This window comes from Rhinolophus sinicus, chromosome 5 (assembly GCF_057876585.1).
Source record: "Rhinolophus sinicus isolate RSI-liver-muscle chromosome 5, RSI-T2T, whole genome shotgun sequence".
Classification (NCBI taxonomy): Eukaryota; Metazoa; Chordata; class Mammalia; order Chiroptera; family Rhinolophidae; genus Rhinolophus; species Rhinolophus sinicus.
The window spans coordinates 14,403,265-14,422,524 of record NC_142505.1 but is presented as its reverse complement, the minus strand read 5'-3'; the positions used below and the strand labels follow the sequence as shown (position 1 = coordinate 14,422,524).

At 50.9% G+C, this 19,260-nt stretch overlaps 1 protein-coding gene across 1 annotated transcript in view; it reads left to right on the top strand.

Moving 5' to 3' along the window:
• The first annotated feature begins 432 nt into the window (after positions 1-432).
• ITGA9 (integrin subunit alpha 9) overlaps positions 433-19,260 on the top strand; it is a 303,581-nt gene continuing 284,753 nt past the window's right edge. Inside the window, exons 1-2 of the mRNA XM_019727631.3 lie at positions 433-1,619; positions 17,830-17,957. Of these exons, the coding sequence (XP_019583190.3) occupies positions 1,435-1,619; positions 17,830-17,957 (313 nt within the window). The 5' untranslated portion in view covers positions 433-1,434. The remainder of the gene's footprint in view (positions 1,620-17,829; positions 17,958-19,260) is intronic.

Genomic DNA, 19,260 nt, shown 5'->3' with positions numbered 1-19,260 from the left:
CAGGATATGGTGAGGCCAAAAAGGAACACCAATGGAGCCATGAATAGGGGGTTCATACCACTATATTCTCAATGGCGGCTGGTTGAGACACAAAAGCAAACATCTGCCAGTGCCCCAATGGGGGGGGGTGGTCTTCCTGCACCCCAGTCGCGCTGGGTGTGGGGCGAGACATAGGAAGTAGAATCCACATGATCCACAATCCACCATCCACGCTTCTCTGCCAACCAAGCAACCCAGCTATGGCAGCTATATCAGCGGCTAATGGCTAACTGATCACAGCTGATGGCCATCTGATTACAGCTGATGGCCATCTACTACTGGAGCCAGCATCTTTCCACATGAGGTCGAGAGCCTGGAAACTGCTCTCTGTGACTCTGTCCCCACAGCCAGATTTGAGAGCTACTGTTTTGTTAAATCGAAGATTACCTACAACTTTCACCTGCTATCACTTCTAGGGTTTAGTTACGGGGATTGAAATCAGTGTGTTTTAGATCAGTGGTTCCTAATCTAAAACTACATTACCTTTTAAGAACTTGCTGAAATCTGTGGAAGGGTCTTTCCCTAAGAACCTCTCTCTCGCCCTCCGCCCAAACCCCAGAGCTTCTCGTTCAGCCAGCAGATGTGGAGTAGGACCTGCCGATCTGCGTTTCTAGCAAGTTCCCAGGTGATGTTGATGCTTTCAGGTGTGAGCACCGCACTTAGGGCTCAGCGGTCTCGGGGACCAGGTGCGCATACTGTGGAGGGGTACTCTGCCCTCTTCCGCTTGGCTACTGCTGTTAACAACAACAGCTGCCCTTTATGGAGCACTTGCCTCATACAGGTTATCTCACAGCTAGGTGGAGGCGCAGCAGATGGGCAGGGCTAGAATATAAACTCCATTCTTCCCCCGCCTTCCTTTGGTCGCTGATGTCCGTGTGAGACTGAGAGGGAACGAGAGACACGAGCAGAGACTCAGCAGGGCGGGGAGAGCACGCAGCTGCAGAGAGGGTTAGGGTCGCGAACACCCAGGGCGGGGTGGGGAGGTCCCGCAGCCAGAGGAACCTGGCTGGTCTCCCGGTTACCTCCGGGCCGGGAGGTGCGTGGAGGGCTCGCGGCCCGCAGGGGGCGCTGGCGCGCCGTCCCGCCGCCTCGGCTACCCACCCCGCGGGCGCGCCTCTCCGCAGTCCAGAGCTGCCCGGCCCGGGACCCGCTCGCTGCGAGCGCGCAGACTTCTCCGCCCGATTGAGGACGCCGCCCGCTCCGGGCCGCCCCTGTGCTCGCCTCCCGCGCTCGCACGGCCTACGGCCCCCAGCCGGGCCCGGCATCCCGCCCGCGTTTGAGCGCACAGCTCCCGTCCCCGGGAGCCTGCCGGCCGACGGCGGACCCCGCGGCCCCGCCGCCGGCGGGCTCGGCGCCCTGCTCGCGGGGCACAGAGAGGGCGGTGGCCGGCTGGGGATGGGAGGCACGGCGGCGCGGAGGGGCGCCGGGGGGCTCCGCGCGTTGCTCCTGGCTCTCGTGGCCGCGGGGACTCCCGCGGGCGCCTACAACTTGGACTCGCAGCGCCCCGTGCGCTTCCAGGGTCCCGCCGGTTCCTTCTTCGGCTACGCGGTGCTGGAGCATTTCCACGACAACACGCGCTGGTGAGTGTCCTCGCGGCTCCGTGACCCCCGCCTGGTCGCCGCCCCTGCCTCAGACCCCCGGCCGCCGCCGCCTTTCCGGCCTCTTCCACGCCGCCGTCCCGAAGGGGCGATTTAAATGTCTCCGCTGCGCTCAGCCAGGCGGAGGAGGAAAGGCGGGGAGGAGGGCGGACGCCGGTCCCAGTCCCGAGGACTTCCCGGGTGGCGCCCAGAATTGGAGGGGGCCGGGCCGGGCGCTTCGCCGGGGTCCCAGCCCGGAGTGTGCGGGGAGAACGGTCCTTGGCCTCCCAGCCAGAGTCGGCTTAACTCTCTGGGTCGCAAAGTAACTTGGCTCCTGCGGCCCCGAGGTGCTGCCGCTGGCCCGGCTAGCATCCGAACCTCAGGGCCGGGAGGAAGGGACACGAGATGCAGAATCCACAGTTTCAGGAACTCTTAGTAGCATCCCACCCGGCTCTCTCGGGGTTCAAGCCTTTCCCGCGCCGCTGCGCCCAGGAAGCAGAGTCACCCTGGGATGTGAGGGGAATGAGCTGTGTGTGCGGTTGGTGGTGGGGTGGGGGGAATGGGGTCCCCAGAAGCCGAGTGTCTGGGACGCCAAGGGACACACATGAGTCCAGAGGCCCCCTCCTCCCTTACAAGGACCTTTGTGGAGCCAGCTGAGAGGGTCTGGGAGGCAGCAGTGGAGGATGGTCCAGATCCCCAAGTGAGGAGGCTAGTGGGGTTGGTGGGTGATTTCTGGGCAGCCTGGGCCTCCTTTCACATAGGTCACTGACCTGGAGACAAGCACCGGAAGTCTTAGGAGGGGGATGTGGTTCTGTGGAAGTCAAGGAGTCCAGTTGCCCCTTGAGTGTCCCTCTGAGAGTCTCCAGGGTAAGTGTCCCCCTAAAGAGCTCTCCCTGGTAAGCACTATCAGCTAAGGGCACAGAGCCTGAGTGCTTAGCCCCAGAGAAGTACTGAGGAGAGATTGGTCCCTCCTGACCTTTTCCCCTGGGAGATGAAACAGCCACACAAGGGTCCCTTCTTCATCAAAGAGAGTTAGATCCATGCATAGTTCTCCTATTCAAGGTCCTGCCCCGCTGGGGGCCCAGGTGACGTTTATTGTGTGGTCACCAGTGTGAACACCCTTAGGGATTGCAGGCTGGAAGGGCAAGATCAGTGATGTCTGTGCTCTCAGCATGTTCTGTGGGAGAGTCACGGCTCTGAGTTGGACAGAGGCTGATAGAAAAGGGTGGGTTTCTAGACCAAGTCCTCACGAATTCCTGGAAAAGGGGGGACTCTGTGACCAGCCAGCACGTTGACAATCATGATGTTTGAAGAGCTGCCTCCAAGAGAACCAGTTTTTAAAGTCCTTGTGTACTCCTGTCTGGTTTCACATCTCCCTCCCCGCCATCTACCTTAGTTGCTGAGTTTAAGGCCAGACTCTTTCCCTGCACTTGACAAATCCCCCTTTAAAAGCAAAGCAGGCTGAACACCTTTTCCACGTCCTCCTCCACACTCAGAGTCCACTGGGGGCTCTGGATGTGGTTGAGAATGCAGCCTGGGTTCAAACAGAGAAGAACACATCCCAGAATCCCACGCTGGGCTCCTGGACTGTGTGACCTTGGCACAAAGCAGGTGGGGAGAGCTGTAAAGAATAGAAGGACTTCTCTGGGCAGGGGGCTCCCGAGGAGAGGCAGGCGATGGCACTGGGGCATCATTGTGTGGGGTCTGAGCTGCACAGGCTTGTGCGCTCCGAGCTCTTGAAGCTCTTCAACAGCTCAGCTCAAGGGACAGGTGCCAGGACTCTCTTGCCTAGATTTGGATGGGCCACGGGTCAAAGCTTCCCCAGCTGGGGAACAATTGGGAGAAGCGGAGAGCAGATCTGACATTGGGAAAGAGTTGAGCCTGCTTTATTTTCAAAAGAGGATGAGGAAAATCTGAGTAACATGACTACATTTGACAAGTGCAAGAAAAGATGGTCTGACTTTCAACTTGGCACCCAGGTGAATGGCAGAGAGGGGGTGGAACTAGCCTTGGTGTCAGTGGAGATGTGGGAATCACATCTCCCGTGGAGGGGTCAGTAGGCATCCATCCGCAGCTAGGCTGCTGGTCTCAAAGGATCAGGCTACTTCTGATACTGCCTGCACCGCTCTTTCTATTGGAGCTCTTGTCCCTATAGTGTTTCAGATACCAACTAACCTCTGCTGAAATCTTTCTTAAGCAATCCACCCCCACACACACACATTGCCTTAATTTTTCTTGGTTTGGCTTATCCATCTTTTTGCTGCTGTTTCCAAGTATCTTCCTCCCCATCCTTTTTCTCTTCTCTCCCTTCCTCCCAATATTCTTTGTCTTAGACCTTGAATGTTATTCTCTGCTGCTTATGCTGCCCAGTCATGGTAAGCTGTGGCCTTTGGAGCAAGAAACTTCCAGCATCTCCTCCTTTCACTTTTCTTTTCTCTTGAGGCTGGACTTCCCGTGGAGTTAATGACACTTCCAGCAAAGGCCCTTACTCATACAGGCCCCTACCAAAGCCCTGAGCCTCATTTTATACTCTGTATAATTATAATTCTGTATTAATTTTCTTAAAGGTAGTCACCCTAAATTTATAAAATTCAGGCCCTGTGGAATTTGGATCAACCCAAGGTCTCTTCCTTAACTTTCAGCTCTGCGGTTGGTTGATTGGCTTAGTGACTGACTGTTGGTCTCTTGCTACCAGCCAGTCCCTGGGCCTTTTAGCCCTACTTGAGGGACAGGTAGGTTGTTTACGATTATTCACGATGATAAACAACAGCAGGGGGTAAACATCCTTGTAACTAAAGCTTTGCGGACATCCTTAATGATTTCCTTCCAATAAATTCCTGGGCTTAGGTTTGCTAGGTCAGAGAGGAGAGAGGTTTTAAGGCCTTTTCTAGGCATTTCCAAAGGGCTAGGGAAGCTAAAGTGTGTACTTTAGAGAAATGCAGTAACTTGGTCACTGGAGTTGTGGAATAATTTGCCAAAGGGCTGCTCCAGTGCAATGGACAAGCATCGCAACCTACATGAGAGGGACTTAGAAAGATTATGAATAGTCAAAATGAGTGAGGGAGGTAAGTGATAGACATGAAAAGGAAAAGAAATATATTGAAACTTTGAAAGGAAAAGAAGGCCAGTGTTAATTAAGCCTTGTATGTGATGTCTTTCTTCTTGAAATTGCTCCCTAGCGTCTTAATTCCATATTAGTGGTTTAATATACTTCATGTAATTAAGCACCTTTTTTTACAGGTGAAAGGATTTGTTGTATGCAGGGCAAAGGAGGGAGAAGAATGTGCTGGAGGGGCAGGGATGGAGCTCAGGCACCAAGGTCAGCGTGGGCTCTTTAGGTGCAGAGCTGAGGGCTCCTGGTGTCGGGGGACCTCAGGTGCCTATCACAAAGCGCGCGAACCAGTGCCACTTCTTTAATTCCATAATTGAGCATTTCTATCCGTTCTTTCTGAAACCCAAATGATCATTGATCAGAAGGTCCTAGCTCTGTATAAGAGATGGGAGTGACCTTGCTTTTCCGAGCCCTGGGGACTGAGTCCAGCTTCCACAGTCATAGTTTATTGCAAACAGCGCCTGAGACCCCACGTCTCTCCACGTGTTTGGCTTGAGTGGTCCCTCTGTTGCCATGCAGTGGGAGTTGTCCCCATGGCCAGCTGGACCATGGGCAGTGTTACAGCTATAAGTATCGGTTTGGATGCAAATATGCAGGTGACTCAGTATCCTCCTTTGCAATGACACCCAAAGGGTGCCTACCTGCCCAGGGACAGCTTCTTCTCCTATTCCTCCCCCACCCCCGGGTCTTCTTGCACCCTTTGCACAACAGCAGTAGGTGCCAGGGAACATGGACAAAGCCAATCTCTGTCCCCTTCCCTTAGATGTGGACCGATTCCTCAGCTGCAGGGCAGACAACTGTAACACCCTGTGATATAAATAAATGCAGCCCGGCTGGCGTCCAGGCCCCAGAGTGGGTTTCTTTCACATCCCTCCCCTCTTCCTCTCTGCCCCAGACGCCCTGGAGTCCCAGGTGGTTGGGTGTCCTGGCTTCCTTTCTGGCGATGTGCTTCCTGCCCCGTCTCCAGGGCCACAGCAAGACGGCTGCGCTCAGACACAGAGCAGGTGCTTGGAAATGGAAGACGTGGTGGCTTTTTGCTTTGTGAAAGTTGTCAGAGCATCATTCAGTGAGGAATAGCAGGTGACTCAGAGCCAAGGAGAACATAACATCCTCGCTTTGCATTGAGGTTGAGAATGAAAAGAACAAGCCGGGCAGTCCTGCTGCCAATACCGTTGCCACTAGCCAGATGCAGTGCTACTAAAAGTAAAATGAGTTGCAACCAAGTAAAATGAAGGGTTCAGTTCTTCCGTCGTACCAGCCACATGTCAAGTGCTCAATGGCCACATGTGGCTGCTGGCTACTGTTTTGGAGAACACACAGCGAGAATATTTCCATCATCACAGAATTGGACAGTATTGGTTTAGAGCAATGACCTAAGTCTTAGAGGGCTAGGCAAAGATCAAGAGGCGAGATAAGGAAAAGAGAAGTCAACCCTGGGCATATTTGAGTCTTAAAACTGAAACAGAGGTGCTTAGTTCTAAAAAATTACGAGTAGGCAGCCAGAGGGGCTGAATTTTTTTTTTTTCCGTTCATCAAACACTGGAGTACCTGCTCTGTGCTAAGGGGTAGGGAATTCAAGAATGAAAAATGCCCGCAGGTCTGAAGAGTGAGAAGGTTGTGGGTTCTAATCTTGCGTCTCAGGCAAAATATCAGATAGGGACTCTGATGGGGGAGAGGCTTGTCCTTGGGCAGGCGTGGGATGTTCAGGGGGCAGAGGAGAGGCCCCTGTGAAGGTAAAACCTATAGATGGGGGACCCTGAAATCCTTGCTGCCCTCCCCCATCTTTGTGAGGAGAGACCTAAAAATGGCCTGGCAGCTGCCTTCTCATAACCTCTGTGGTGGACGTCTTTGCTGAGTTCTTCTGTCCCATGCTGGCTCTCAGGCAGGGGTATAGCTCCACTTCCCCATCATGATTTTCTAGAAGTAGCATTTTCATACTTTGTTCCTGGTTCTTACTGGTTCTGCAGAGGCTGCTTCCTCAAGCTCTCAGGAAGGGACAGCACATGTACGAAACCCAAGTTCTAAGTGGACCCAGAAAGCGTCTCTTGGTGTGTCCGGGGAGGTTCCCTGAATATCAGCTGGAGAAACTGGCAAGGGTGCTGTTTTCTGAGCTAGTGCTGAACTCTGGCTGGGGCAGAGGCAGCTGTGTTGCCCAGGAGAGACCCTTTCAGGGCAAGAAGACAAGACTCTTTTCAGCCAGTCACTAACAGCCCTGAGTGTGAGGGTGTGAAGGGCCGGACTCCAGCCAGCTCTGAGTCCCCTGTGACTTGCTGCTGGTCAGGAAACTGTCTCTTTCTGATAATTCCTATTGTGATTTGTCCAGGGAAAATGTTATCACATTTATTAAAAGCAGCCGTGGTATTCTCAAAAATCATTTGCTTTCAAGGGAATAGCATGTAAGAAATCAAAACTAATGATTCTATCAGGTATTTGCTGGGTATCTACAAGAGGTCAAGTGCTTTCACAGGCCTGAACGTCTTTAATCGAATCTTTGGGACACCCCGGGGAGTGGTTTCCAGTTTGCCAGTCGGAGAACGGAGGCTTGCAGAGTTCCACCTGTTGTCCAAGGTCCACCCAGCCTCAGTGACCAATGTGCATTGACTGTGGGCTTGTGTCACTTTGTGTCCTCCGGGAAGCAGACGCTAAGACGGAGATAGAAGTGCAAGAGAATTATTGGTGAGGGGAGCGAGATGGGTAAGGCCTGCGAAGGAACAAGTGGGAGGAAGCAGCACTGGGCAGGGAGAGCCTCAGACTGTGATGCAGATCTGATGCAAGTCTCAGCCTCAGCCAACTCAACAGGGACACCCCTGCCACCTTGATCATAATCAGTCCTTGCCTGCAGCTACTTGGGAAGAACTGGCCTCAGCTTTATTGCTGTGACAGTCCCGAAGGGGTTGCAGCTGGAGGTTGTCAGCGGACTGAACTGCATGAGGTGACATGCCTCCGTGGCTGCCCTGGAGCCCAGCACGTGGGAATGGATGTGTTAGGAAGGTAGGAAACGTGGTCCTCAGCAGACATCTGTGGCTGGGCATCATCTGTGCCTTTGCTTATCCCACTGTATCAGCACAGCGAGTATTAGGATTCTGGGCCATTAGAGTTGGCCCTTGAACAGACTCCAGCACATTCTCTGCCAGCTGACCTGAGGGAAGTCCCAGGTGAGCGGTGAGGAGGAGCATGCCACCTTAACCTGAGCCGTGGAGCAGCTGGGTGCGCTGCTGATTAGACCTCCTCCCAGGTACCTTGTGAACCACACATCCTTAAGCCCCGTGGATTTGGTGACTACCCAAAGCGGAGTCAAGGGTTTTATAGTGACCGTCCTTTTTGTCAGAGGAAGCCTTAGGAAGTGAAAGTGCGTCCAAGATTGGGAAAAATCTAGAATCTTTGAAATCGCAGGCTCACTGGGTCCCCAGTTTCTGTTGTTTTTATTTTAGGAGAACAAAAAGGACTTGCGAGTTTAAATGTGTAGCAGCAGCAACACAGCAGTGCCCTTACTGCATGCTTCACACGTGTCCGTACCATTCTGCGTGTTTTATGCATATTAGTTCATTGAACGTTCCCTACAGTCGTTTCAGCTGGCTATCATTTTGGCCCGATTCACAAAGGGGGACACTGAGCAGAGACCCAGGTAACATGCTGAGAGAGTGGTAGAGCTGGGGCTTGTGACGTTGCCTTTCAAGAAGTTAAGAGTCTGAGTTTGGGCCTTCAAGGTACCCAAGCCTCTGATCCGTGAGGTTCCGTCCTGCCTGCTTTGCTGTACATGTTTTGGAGTTACAGTGCTGGTAGCGTTCCTGTGACACGTTTTGGGGATGCTTATTCATGACCCACTGGCTACCTGTGGAGGCCAGTACTGGGATTGCTTTCTAGAGATGCTTGATCACTGAGTAAACAGGGATCCAGTGATTCTGCCAGAGATGTTTGTAGGGCCTGCTCTCATACCTAGTCTGAGTGACATTAAGACAGAAGTGTCCTAGGAAAGATGAAGCATTCTGGTGTGTTCCATCCATCCATCCTAAGCTCCCCGAGCCCTTTTGTTACCATCCCTCCATTCATTCCATTGAGCCCTTAAGGCTCCCATGGCTTAAGAAGCTCTGCTTGGAGAGCGGATGGGGAAGGTAGCCATGGCAGCGGATGGGGAAGGTAGCCATGCTACACATCACCCCTGGATGTGTAACATTATTAAAGAAGCCCACGCAGAGTAAGACTTTCTGCACCACTGGCCAACAATATGTAAGTGAGGAGGATTCGTGTTCCCCAGAATCTGAACATAAAAAAATACGAATTTCTTTCATCTCCACTCATTTCATGGTGTGTTTAAGCCCAAGTGGCCTCTGCCACCCCGCCCTGACTCTCGGGTCAGGTCCTGGAGAATGGATGTTCCAGACTCAGGGGGGTGGGGTTTTTCCTGGCTCTGCCTTTGTTGTGGTCCCAATTCCCCAGCAACAACCAAATCTGTGGTTTCTGCGTATAAAAGGGAGGCTGCCAAAAGGGGGGCTCCAATGCCAGCCCTGCTCCAACCTGACTTAGCCCCCATTTAGGAGCTGTGTGATCTTGGCACCTTACTCCAGCTGTTTGAGCCCCGTCCCTTCCTCTCTAAAAAATGCGAGTTTCTTCATCATGTCACATCATCAAATGAGATGATGTCGGCAAAGCAGCACATAGTAAATCCTTGATAAATTCTGGTAGTTATTTCTATTGTTACTCTCATCTGACTTTTGAAACGAATGGTTTTCTTCATCCTGACTTTCAATGCTAAATGAGTTCGCTTTCAGTACATTTGATCCGTTCATCAGTTTTATCAAAATTTGAGTGTCGGTACTCAATATAAAAATGAATGAGATAGTTGTAAGACACACTCTTCATTATGTGTGGTCTCTAAAATATCGGCCATGCTCTACGTACATTTGCATTTTTGTGTGTCATTTGTATCCTGTCTGCTTCCAAAAAGGATCTCAGATGGTTGCTTTCATTGGAGACCTGTGGGATTGTAAATCCTAGAGTTTTGCATGCCTCTTCCTTCTCCTGGGCAGGTGGGAGGCCACCCTGTTATGGAGAGCGCCAGACACATCTAGGAGGTCGGTCTGCAGTTCCAAGGTGCGCTGGTAGTGAGAATTTTAGAAAAAAAGTATTGATCTGTTTTTCTTGGAGAAGAAAATTATCACAAGAAACCAAGAGGAAGACTTCTAGGCTTTGAACTGAGATCTCCCAGCGGGTAGCTTGCTCTGTCTCGTGGATTTTAATGTTTCCGTGATGCTTTCAGGTGGGTAGGACGACATTAGCCTCTTTGCCATGCTTCCTTCTTCAGCTGCCCCCTCTCAGTACATCTGCTTAGATCCGAGTCCCTGGCCAGGGAAGCAGCCTGCGAGGCCGCTTCACACCCTGACAAGGCAACCAGGGGGCTGATGCTTCTCGGGGGTGGGGGCTGCCTGTGCCTCTGTGCTTTCCCAGTTGGGTGTGGCACTCCACCTGTTGCATTCGCTAAATCAGCATTTTCTGGGATGCCTTGTACCCCTCTTCCTCCCTCCCTTTATTTATTCCAACCTGGGATTCCCGAGTGAAAATAATTATTGTTGCCAGCCTTTTAGAAGAACCTCCTGTGTGCCAGAAAGGCTATGCTCACAGTCACCTTGCCGCCGTGGGGGCTGCTGCTACAGAGGCACAGGCAGCAAGTCCAGGGTTACCCAGCGAGTAGATTGCGGAGTTGTGATTTGAACCCAGGTGGGCCTGACTTGATGCTACTCTGGTTGTTCTCAGGGTCAGCCATACTGCCTTCCCCTCCCTCATCCCAGCAAGCCCCTGTCCAAGGTATCAGGTTCCTAAGGAGGAAGAAAAAGTGTCCTGATGCTTTTTTTGGGAGGATTTCTGTCTACTCTTGGCCTTGGCAGATGAAAAATCTTATTTCATTCTCAAAAGTGAGACCATCCTGGGTTCATGGCTCCCCCACTTTGCTGTTTGCCATTTCCCTTTGTGCCTCATCACTGACCTGAAAGGGGGGACTCTGCATTTGTTATCTTTGTTTTAGAGGTAAAGGAGAGCCTGCGACTTACCCAAGGTCACACACTTGGAGAAGAGCTGGCAGACTCTTCCAGGGTTGTTGCTACCACTCCACTCTGCCTTTCGCATGTCAGAGCCCTTGGACCTTGTGGTCTTAGTTGGCAATGAGATTCCTTTGTGGGAAGGAAAGGCGATCATGTAGGTAGAGGAGCAGTAACAACAGTTCTCAGCTACAGAGTTAGGTTATTGGGGTGGACCCAGGAACAACTGGTACCATAGCCTAGTTCTCTTCAAAGGTGGCATGCCCTAGCTTGACGATGTATCTGTTTTCTATTGGTGCAGTATTGCTGTGTAACAAATTACCCTGAACTCAGTGGCTTAAACCAATCACCATTTATTAGCTCATGATTCTGTGGTTAGCCGTTTAGGCTGGGTTCAGCTGGGCGGTACTTGTGTTCTTAGCTGGACTCATTTATGCATCTGTTGTCAGCTTCTGGGGTGGCTTGTTGTCTGGCTGGTCTAGGATGCTTTCAGTTGGGATGGCTCATCTCTGCGCTAGGTGTCTTTCACCTTCCGCAGCCTGGGTTTGTACACATGGTGGCTGGGCAGGGTACCAAGAAAGCGATCAGAAGTATGCTTGGTTTCTTGAAGCCTAGGCTAGGCAGTCAAGCCATCCTTCTTCTGTCACATTCTGTTGGCCGATGCAAGTTACAGGGCCAGCCCACATTCAAGAGGTGGGGAAAAAGACTCCATCTCTGATGGAAAGTCACATTGAAAAGGGCCTGGATACAGGAAGGGTGGAGAATTGCGGCTACTTTTGCTATCTGCTACTAGTGGTAAAAGTATCCTAGCCATTCCTGGATTTTTTTGGTGGTCTGAATAAATTCCTGCCTGGCACACCAGAAAAAGGACTGCGGTTCTAAGGATCTGTGAGCTCCTGGGGGTGCTGCTAAGAGGTGGAATTGGGACAAGTTGGGTGCCAAGGTTTAGCCTACTTCCCCGTGTGCTAACGTTTCTTTGAATAGCTACTTTGTACAACATGCTGCATGCTTTATAAACATTATCTTGTTTAAACCTTATAAGAACCCTTATAAGGTACATTTTTACTCCTGTTTTTACAGAGGAAGAAAACTGAGGTTCAGGGTGGTTAGGAAATTTGTCTGAGGTCACACAGCTTCCCAGTGGTAGAGGCAGAATTTGAACCCTGTGTTACCCCTGTGATTCACCTCCCTGAGTAACTGGCCCTCGAAGCTTAGAATTCAGGAGGTACTACTCGTTTAAAACACTTACAAGCAGTTAGTATCCACTGCTTAACCACCTGGAGCCCCAGTTTCCCCAAATGTAGAAAGAGGTGCTTCTGAAGCTGTTCCGGTTCCACGCCTTCATTTGGCAGGCCTTGGCCCTAGGGGGTCTCTTCCCTCTGGGTGTGAATGGCTTGGTGTGGTCGGAGGTAGCTTTCCCTGTACTCAAGTCTTGGCTACTTTTGCCCATTGAGGGATGTGGCGTGATTCCTGGGGTTTCCATGCGGCGTGGCGAACACAGTGAATTCCACTCCTGTAACTGACATGTGGGTCCTTTGGGAAGCTTAGGCTTTGGGATCAGATGCATGAAAGCAAACCTAATGGGTTTAAGGTTTGGAATCCCCAGTTGCTGTCCTGGATCTGGCTGCAGTTTGCCCCGTGGAATCACTGCTGTGGCATTTGTGGGGAGGGAGGGAACCTTTGAGACGCTGTCAGCCTTCCCCAGAGAAGCAGTTGTGGCTCAGCCCTTCTCTGCCCCTTGCTCTCCAGGGACCTGACCTGCAGTTTGCCCTCCGGAGGTGAGGGATGGGTTCAGAACCAGATGGGCGGCTGGACTGGAGCCTTTGTAGCCAGCCTGATCATACACAGGCCAAACAAGGAAGTGGCTATGTTGGAAAAAAGGAGGGCATCTAAACCACCACAAAGGGGAGTTTGGGGCCCGGAAAGAGCACACCCTTGGACGCTGACGCCCTGGGTTCAGATCCATCTCTGCCACTAAACCAGCAGTGTCACCCACCACCTCTGAGTAAAATGTACACAAGGAGCTACCTGACAGGATTGCCTTGAGCAAGAAATCAGACAACCCACGAGCATCACTGGTGCCGGCAGAAGAACAGAAGTCTCCCCTTGTCCAAACAGGTGCATAAACTACTCATGAAGAGAGGTGAACCCCTGGGCAAAACCACACTAGCAATGCAAACATTTTAGAAAAGCAAAAATGTGATGGAAAATTCAGCCTGACGGGAAGGAGAAAGCCTTCTTTCTCTTGTAAACCCCAGTCTATTCTTCAGCGTGAGGACACTTCCACATCAGAGTTCTAACCTGGGCGCCATCCGTGGAGCCTCACGCGGGCTTTTTCAGGCAGATCACACATGTGACCTGAGGGGGCACTAGGTCCCTGCTGGTTCCCTGTTCTTCCTTCTGGCTGATGTAGGGTGGACAGAATAGAGGGTGGGCCCTGCACTCAGCTGCCAAGGTGTGTGCTACAGCTTGGCATCTTCTACACTTTGTGGGCTCCAGCAAGTCCCATGACCTTCTCTGGCCACCTGCTTCTCCATCTGTAAAATGGGGATATTAGTGTCTCCTATAGGATTGCTGTGAAGATTCAATGCAATTCCGTCCACAAGGAGCCTAGCCCAGCACCTGCACCTAACCCAGCACCTGCACCTAGCCCAGCACCTGCACCCAGCCCAGCACCTAACCCAGCACCTGCCCCTAACTAACCCAGCACCTGCACCTAACCCAGCACCTGTCCCTAACCCAGAACCTGCACCTAGCCCAGCACCTAACCCAGCACCTGCCCCTAACTAACCCAGCACCTGCCCCTAACCCAGCACCTGCACCTAGCCCAGCACCTGCCCCTAGCCTAGCACCTGCCCCTAACCCAGCACCTGCACCTAGCCCAGCACCTGCCCCTAACCCAGCACCTGCATCTAACCCAGCACCTGCACACCCCAAGTGCCCGATACATGCTGGTTTTCCTTGTAATTAGAACTCGAGAGCTCTGAGTTAATGAGAGGACTCTCAAATGTCTTTAAAGTTTGAGTATTTCTTTCACTGGGGTAAGATAGGAGGAGAGTCTCGTATCTCGAGGGTTATCAGTTCATACAGGCTTGCAGTTAACACAATTACTTGTAATCAGCATGGGTGCTTACATAGCATGTCCTCGACTATTAATCACCTGCATAGCTTGTTAAAATGCACATTCTGATTTAGCAGGCTGGGGATGCGGCCTGAGATTCTGCATTTCCATCAAGTTCCCACGTGTTCTCTGTGCAGCTGTGCTGAGGACCATACCTGAAGTAGCTAGCAAAAGTCAGAATCAGCCTGTTGATTTATTGATGGGTGCCTGTTGGGGGGGTAGTGAGCCGCGACACTCAGTCCCTTTTATATGGCCACTGTACAGAGGAAAGAAATAGCTTATTGTCTTGTCAAGGGTGCCAGGGAAGATTTTAGACGATGTTGGAAGTATCTGGTATGTCTCTTTATAACTCAGAGAATAATGAGAAAAAGCAGATGGCATCTTTTCAGTGGCTTGTCCTGAACTCTGAGCCATTACACTCTATCTCTTGAGATCAGCCTGGCGAACAGCCAGCTGAACGAACTTCAGAAGAGACAAGCTCATCGGCTGGCCTGCAGCAGCGGTCTTGCTGGCCAGTGGCCTAGGTAAAGAGCAGCACCAGGCAAAGGAGGAAGCCACAAAGTTCTGTAAACACAGAGATACAAGCCCAGTCTCCACCGAGCCACCCCAGTGAGCGACATGCACACACGCCCCTTGTCTCTTGCTGCATTTCCCATTACACAGGATTTGGGAAAAACTTTCTCATTAGACCAGCTGATTAGGAGTTTGAATCAGCGGGTTGTTATCAGTGCTTGATCAGCCATTGTTATTAGAACCATTGACTACCTTGGGCTTGGAAGGAAAAAGTAACTCAGCAGGTCTTTTCTCCACTTTAGATTTTGATATAGAATTTGCCCCTCTGTCATAGCGCTAGTCGGGGAGAAGCAGTACCTGGGATTTGAGCTCTCTGGGATCCCTTCCTGCATGGCTAACCTGTGAATTTGGGTCTGTAAATTTGGAACAGTGGTACTTTCTGAAAGGTCCAGGGTTCCCATGCCAATTGGGGACACGCGATAAATAGCTTGCTGTGGTATGTGATTAATTCTCCCCTTTGTTTAATTTTTTTGTAATGCTTACAAAATGAATTACAAGCGGCATTTATTCACTGTGCTAAATTTAGAGTTGGAGTTGGTGGGAATTTTTGGACCAAGCCCTGTCCCACTGAGGTTTTGCTGTGGAGGAGGAGGCATTTTATGTTACCCAGCTCTTACAGGCTGACATATGGCAAGGTGGTGGATGTTTCAGCTGTTTAGATATGTCAAACTGCTAATTCTTCTCACCTGTGAAAACACAACTGGCATTACAGAGAGCAACCCTTGGCTTGCCCTGGTGACTCTGCAGCTCAGCCCCAGAAGCAAGTGGGGGGAAATTGATCCCTTAACGTGGCTTTCTTCCTGGAGTTTCATTTTGTGTGTCATCATGCATTGGAGTTAGAGCAGTCAAGAGCTGGCCAAACTGCTCTCATGTGGGTGACGGAGGCGGTGTGGTCTGCTTGGGGAAGTGCTTGCTGTGATTTCCGAAGGCTGAGCGTTCCAGCTTGGAGTTGTGCAGCTGTGTGGCCCACCATGGTGAGGCCAGAAGACAGAGCTGCCCAGTGACACCTGGAAGGGCAGCTTCCCAGGGCGTTTCTGAGGGGCTGCGGGGCAGCTTGTTCGGGGCCTGGCTCCTCTCACACCCCAGCAGGGTGTGCCTTGACTCCTCACAGAATCAAATACAGATTCTCCAACACTGACCCTGAAGGAACGTCTCCAAGAAGGGGTGGATCTTTCCGGTTCCTTGTGTCCTCAGAGATCCTTTACCTTCTGGATATTGAGGGATTGGGCTCAAGGGGCAGTGGCAATTAAGATGGGGCCCACATGCCTTCCCGTGAACCTGGTAACACATGTCTGAGCCAGATTAGTGTGGCTGTCCCTTGTGATATCTGCCAGCTTTTGCTGAAGGCCCGTCTGAGGGACTCAGACTTCTGTTGTCTGATTAGATATCTACCCTTTGGCTCAGCCGGCGTGTGGGTTGGGGAGCAGTGTCAGTGTGAGGCCAGGGAAGGGGTGAAGGTTGAGTGTCCAAGATCCCAAGATGAAGGTGGCTTTCAGGACAAAGTGGGGCGAGTCTGGGTCCCGTCCATATCCCCAGGGATGCTGTCTGGGGTCATTTTAGCCTCTACTAGACACCTTTTCCACAGACACCTAATGCGTAATGCTTTCTATTCCTAGGCAAGTGGAGACGATCTATTTCATAATGTGCCGCATACGTTTCCAGGCGAATTGCATCCCCTTTTCAGGCTCTGGAGACATGGAGCAGTTTGTGTTCTCATTGAGCAGTGGCTTGGAATGTGCTACTCTTTGAACTTCGGTGTGGGTATTGTGTTTAAAGTCTTATTGTGCAAATCTTTTTCCGAACGGCTCAGAGCTCAGCACAAACCATGCCTGATGGGTGCTATTTGGTATTCTTTGCTATAGCGCTTCGGTTGACTGCTTTCCAGAAACAATGCATAATACTGTAGATCAAGGTTGTTTTTGTAACATCTGGAGGGGAACTCTCTGCTGTCCCCGCCGTGTGCTGCGCCCACACAGGCCCAAATATGTCTTATCTATCTTCTTGGCAGGTCTTACTCTTTTCCTCCAGCGGGAAGGGTCCTGCTGGGGATGGCTCATCCCCGAGGCAGCTTTCCAGTTCAAGATGAAGGTTGTAGAGATTCATGCTTGCCCCTGTTTGTACGCGAACGATTCGATCTCTGATGGGCGTTGGCATAGAGGATGTGTTTCTAATTCTACACCACTACCGCTTTCCTGTGTCCCCCTCACTGTATGTGCTGCGTGTGGTAGGGGGATGAGGTGGACACAGAAGAGAAATGGCATCCCCCAATGTCTTATTTTTCATTTGCTCAGGTTTTTTTTAATTGAAGTCTAACGCACATCCAGAAAAGTGCCCATATCATATATACAATTTAATGAATTATCACAAATCTGTGTAAACACCGCTCAGGTTGAAAAGTAGAACATCTTGCGTACCTCCAGAAAGCCCCCTCTTCCCAACAACAACCCCTCTTCGCCTCCAAGTACAGGTAACCATTACTCTGACCTCTAACACCACAGTTAAACTTCAGCTGCTTTGAACTTCAGATAAATAGAATCAGACAGTGAGTATGCTCTTGTCTCTGACGGCTTTTGCTCAGTGTTCCATTTGTGATTCAGCCGTGTGGTTACAGTTGAGTGGTGTCCATTGATTTTCATTGCTGAGTAGAATTCTGTTGTATTTCTATACCACAATTTACTTATGCATTTTGGCATTGATGGACCTTTGGGTTTCTTCGTTTTTGGACATTATGTATTCAGCTGTGAATATTTTTGTACATGTCTCCTGGTAGACATCTGTACGAATGTCGGCTGGATATGTTCCTAGAAATGGAATAGGGTGGTAGACACATGTTCGGCTTTGTTAGAAACGATTGAATTGTCTGCCAATGGGCTTGTAATGGTTTACACTCCCACCAGCAGCCTCTGAGGGTTCCAGTTGCTCCATATCCTTGCCAGCCCTTGGCATTTTCAGTCATTTTTGGTCTTAGCCTTCTAGTAGTGAAGTGGTATCTCATTGGGATTTCTCTGATAACTAATATCCTTGAGTGCCTCTCATATGTTCATTGGCCATTTGGTTATTGTCTTGTCAAGTAGCTGTTCGAGTCTTTGGCCCATTATTCTATTGGATAGCTGTATTTTCCTTTTTTGATTTGTGGGAGTTCTTTATCGATTCTGTATAAGAAGCTTTTGTGGGTTGTGTGTGTTCCCAACCAAACTTAAGCTTTAAGTGTGCCTGGAGAAAATCTAACAGGTTCCATGTAGGGGGCCCTCCCCCACAGCCTGCCAGCACAGTGTGATGCAGACGCACACTCCTGGCTGCGTGAAGATTTAACCACCGGCCTCCTCTCTCCTGGTACTGGATTGTGACAGAACGCCCTTTCTTCTTGATGTGCAGGGTCCTCGTGGGTGCACCAAAGGCAGATTCCAAGTACAGCACTTCAGTGAAGTCCCCGGGGGCTGTGTTTAAGTGCCGCATCCACACCAACCCTGACCGGAGATGCACCGAACTGGACATGGCTCGAGGTGAGTGGACATCACTGCCAAGGTGGAAATGGGTTCTGCATCCTCATACTTTCCTCTTTTTCTTCTCAAAGTGGCCTGATCGTTCATCCACTCCTCCCTCCCTCCCTCCCTCCCTCCCTCCCTCCCTCCCTCCCTCCCTCCCATTCATTGCACATTGAGTACCTATTACTTACTAAGCACTGGGATACACTGGTGAACAAAACAAAGACCCTGCCATCCCGGGCCTTGCAAATTAGTGGGCAAAAGAGACATTAACACAAACAGTTGAGTGCTTGAAGACGGGGCGGGGGGTGGGGTAGTAATTGCTTTTGCACCAACCTCATATTTGATCCATACATGACTGGAAAGATGCACAGTGGTTAGTTAGCTGAGCAGGTACCAGAAGCAGAACCTCTGAGCAGAGGAAAGCATGTGCCATTTGAAAGCGCACAGTGAGGTCTGTGAAGCTGGAGTGGTGAGCAGGAGACAGCGGGAGCAGAGGAGACTGGAAGGTGGGCTGGAGCTGGGTCACACAGGGCCCAGCAGGCTGGGTAAGGTGTTAGGATTTTAGTCTGTGTATGAAGGGAGAGGCCATTAGAATCAATTCGAGGTTTTGTATTTTAAGTAGGGAAAGATACGATTGATGGAAGTTTTAAAAAGCTCGTGTTGGTTCAGTGGAAACTACCCCATCTTTGGAATCAGACGGCTCTGCCTGGGTTCCGAGCCCCGCTGTGCCAGTTACTAGTTGGGACTCACTGGGAATGTCCCACAGCCTCTTTGGCCTCAGTTTCCTCACCTTTAAAATCAGGACTAAGATACCTACCTCACAATAGGACCTTGAGAAGATTAAGTGAGATAATAGAGGTGAATATACAGACTTGTGCTTGGCACATAGTAGGCACTCAGTAAGTAGAGCTGTGTTGTTATAACCACTTCAACTCCGCCGTTTCTCCCAAGTCTGTTCCCATCTAAAGCTTCTGATTGTTATTATTTGTGAATGAAGTATCGTCATGATTTTCTTTAGCAGCAAAGGAGTGTGACTGGCTGGTGACTTGTTTGTTACTGGTGCACAGCCCAGTAAGGAGTTTGCTTCAGAACATAAGCCAAAGCACTGCTTCCTCCATCGAGAAAGTCTTGCTATGAAAAAAAACATGCTGGCTGAATTAAACAGCATGCATGGTAGTGGAGCTGATTTTACACTTTGTTGTAAGTTCCTTATTTCCTCGGGAGCTGGTGAGAAACGTTTGGGCTACAGACCACCCTTTGACAAGCAGCCAGCGGGACATCGTTCCTCAATGCACATCTGACTTGTCTCTTTCTCCTC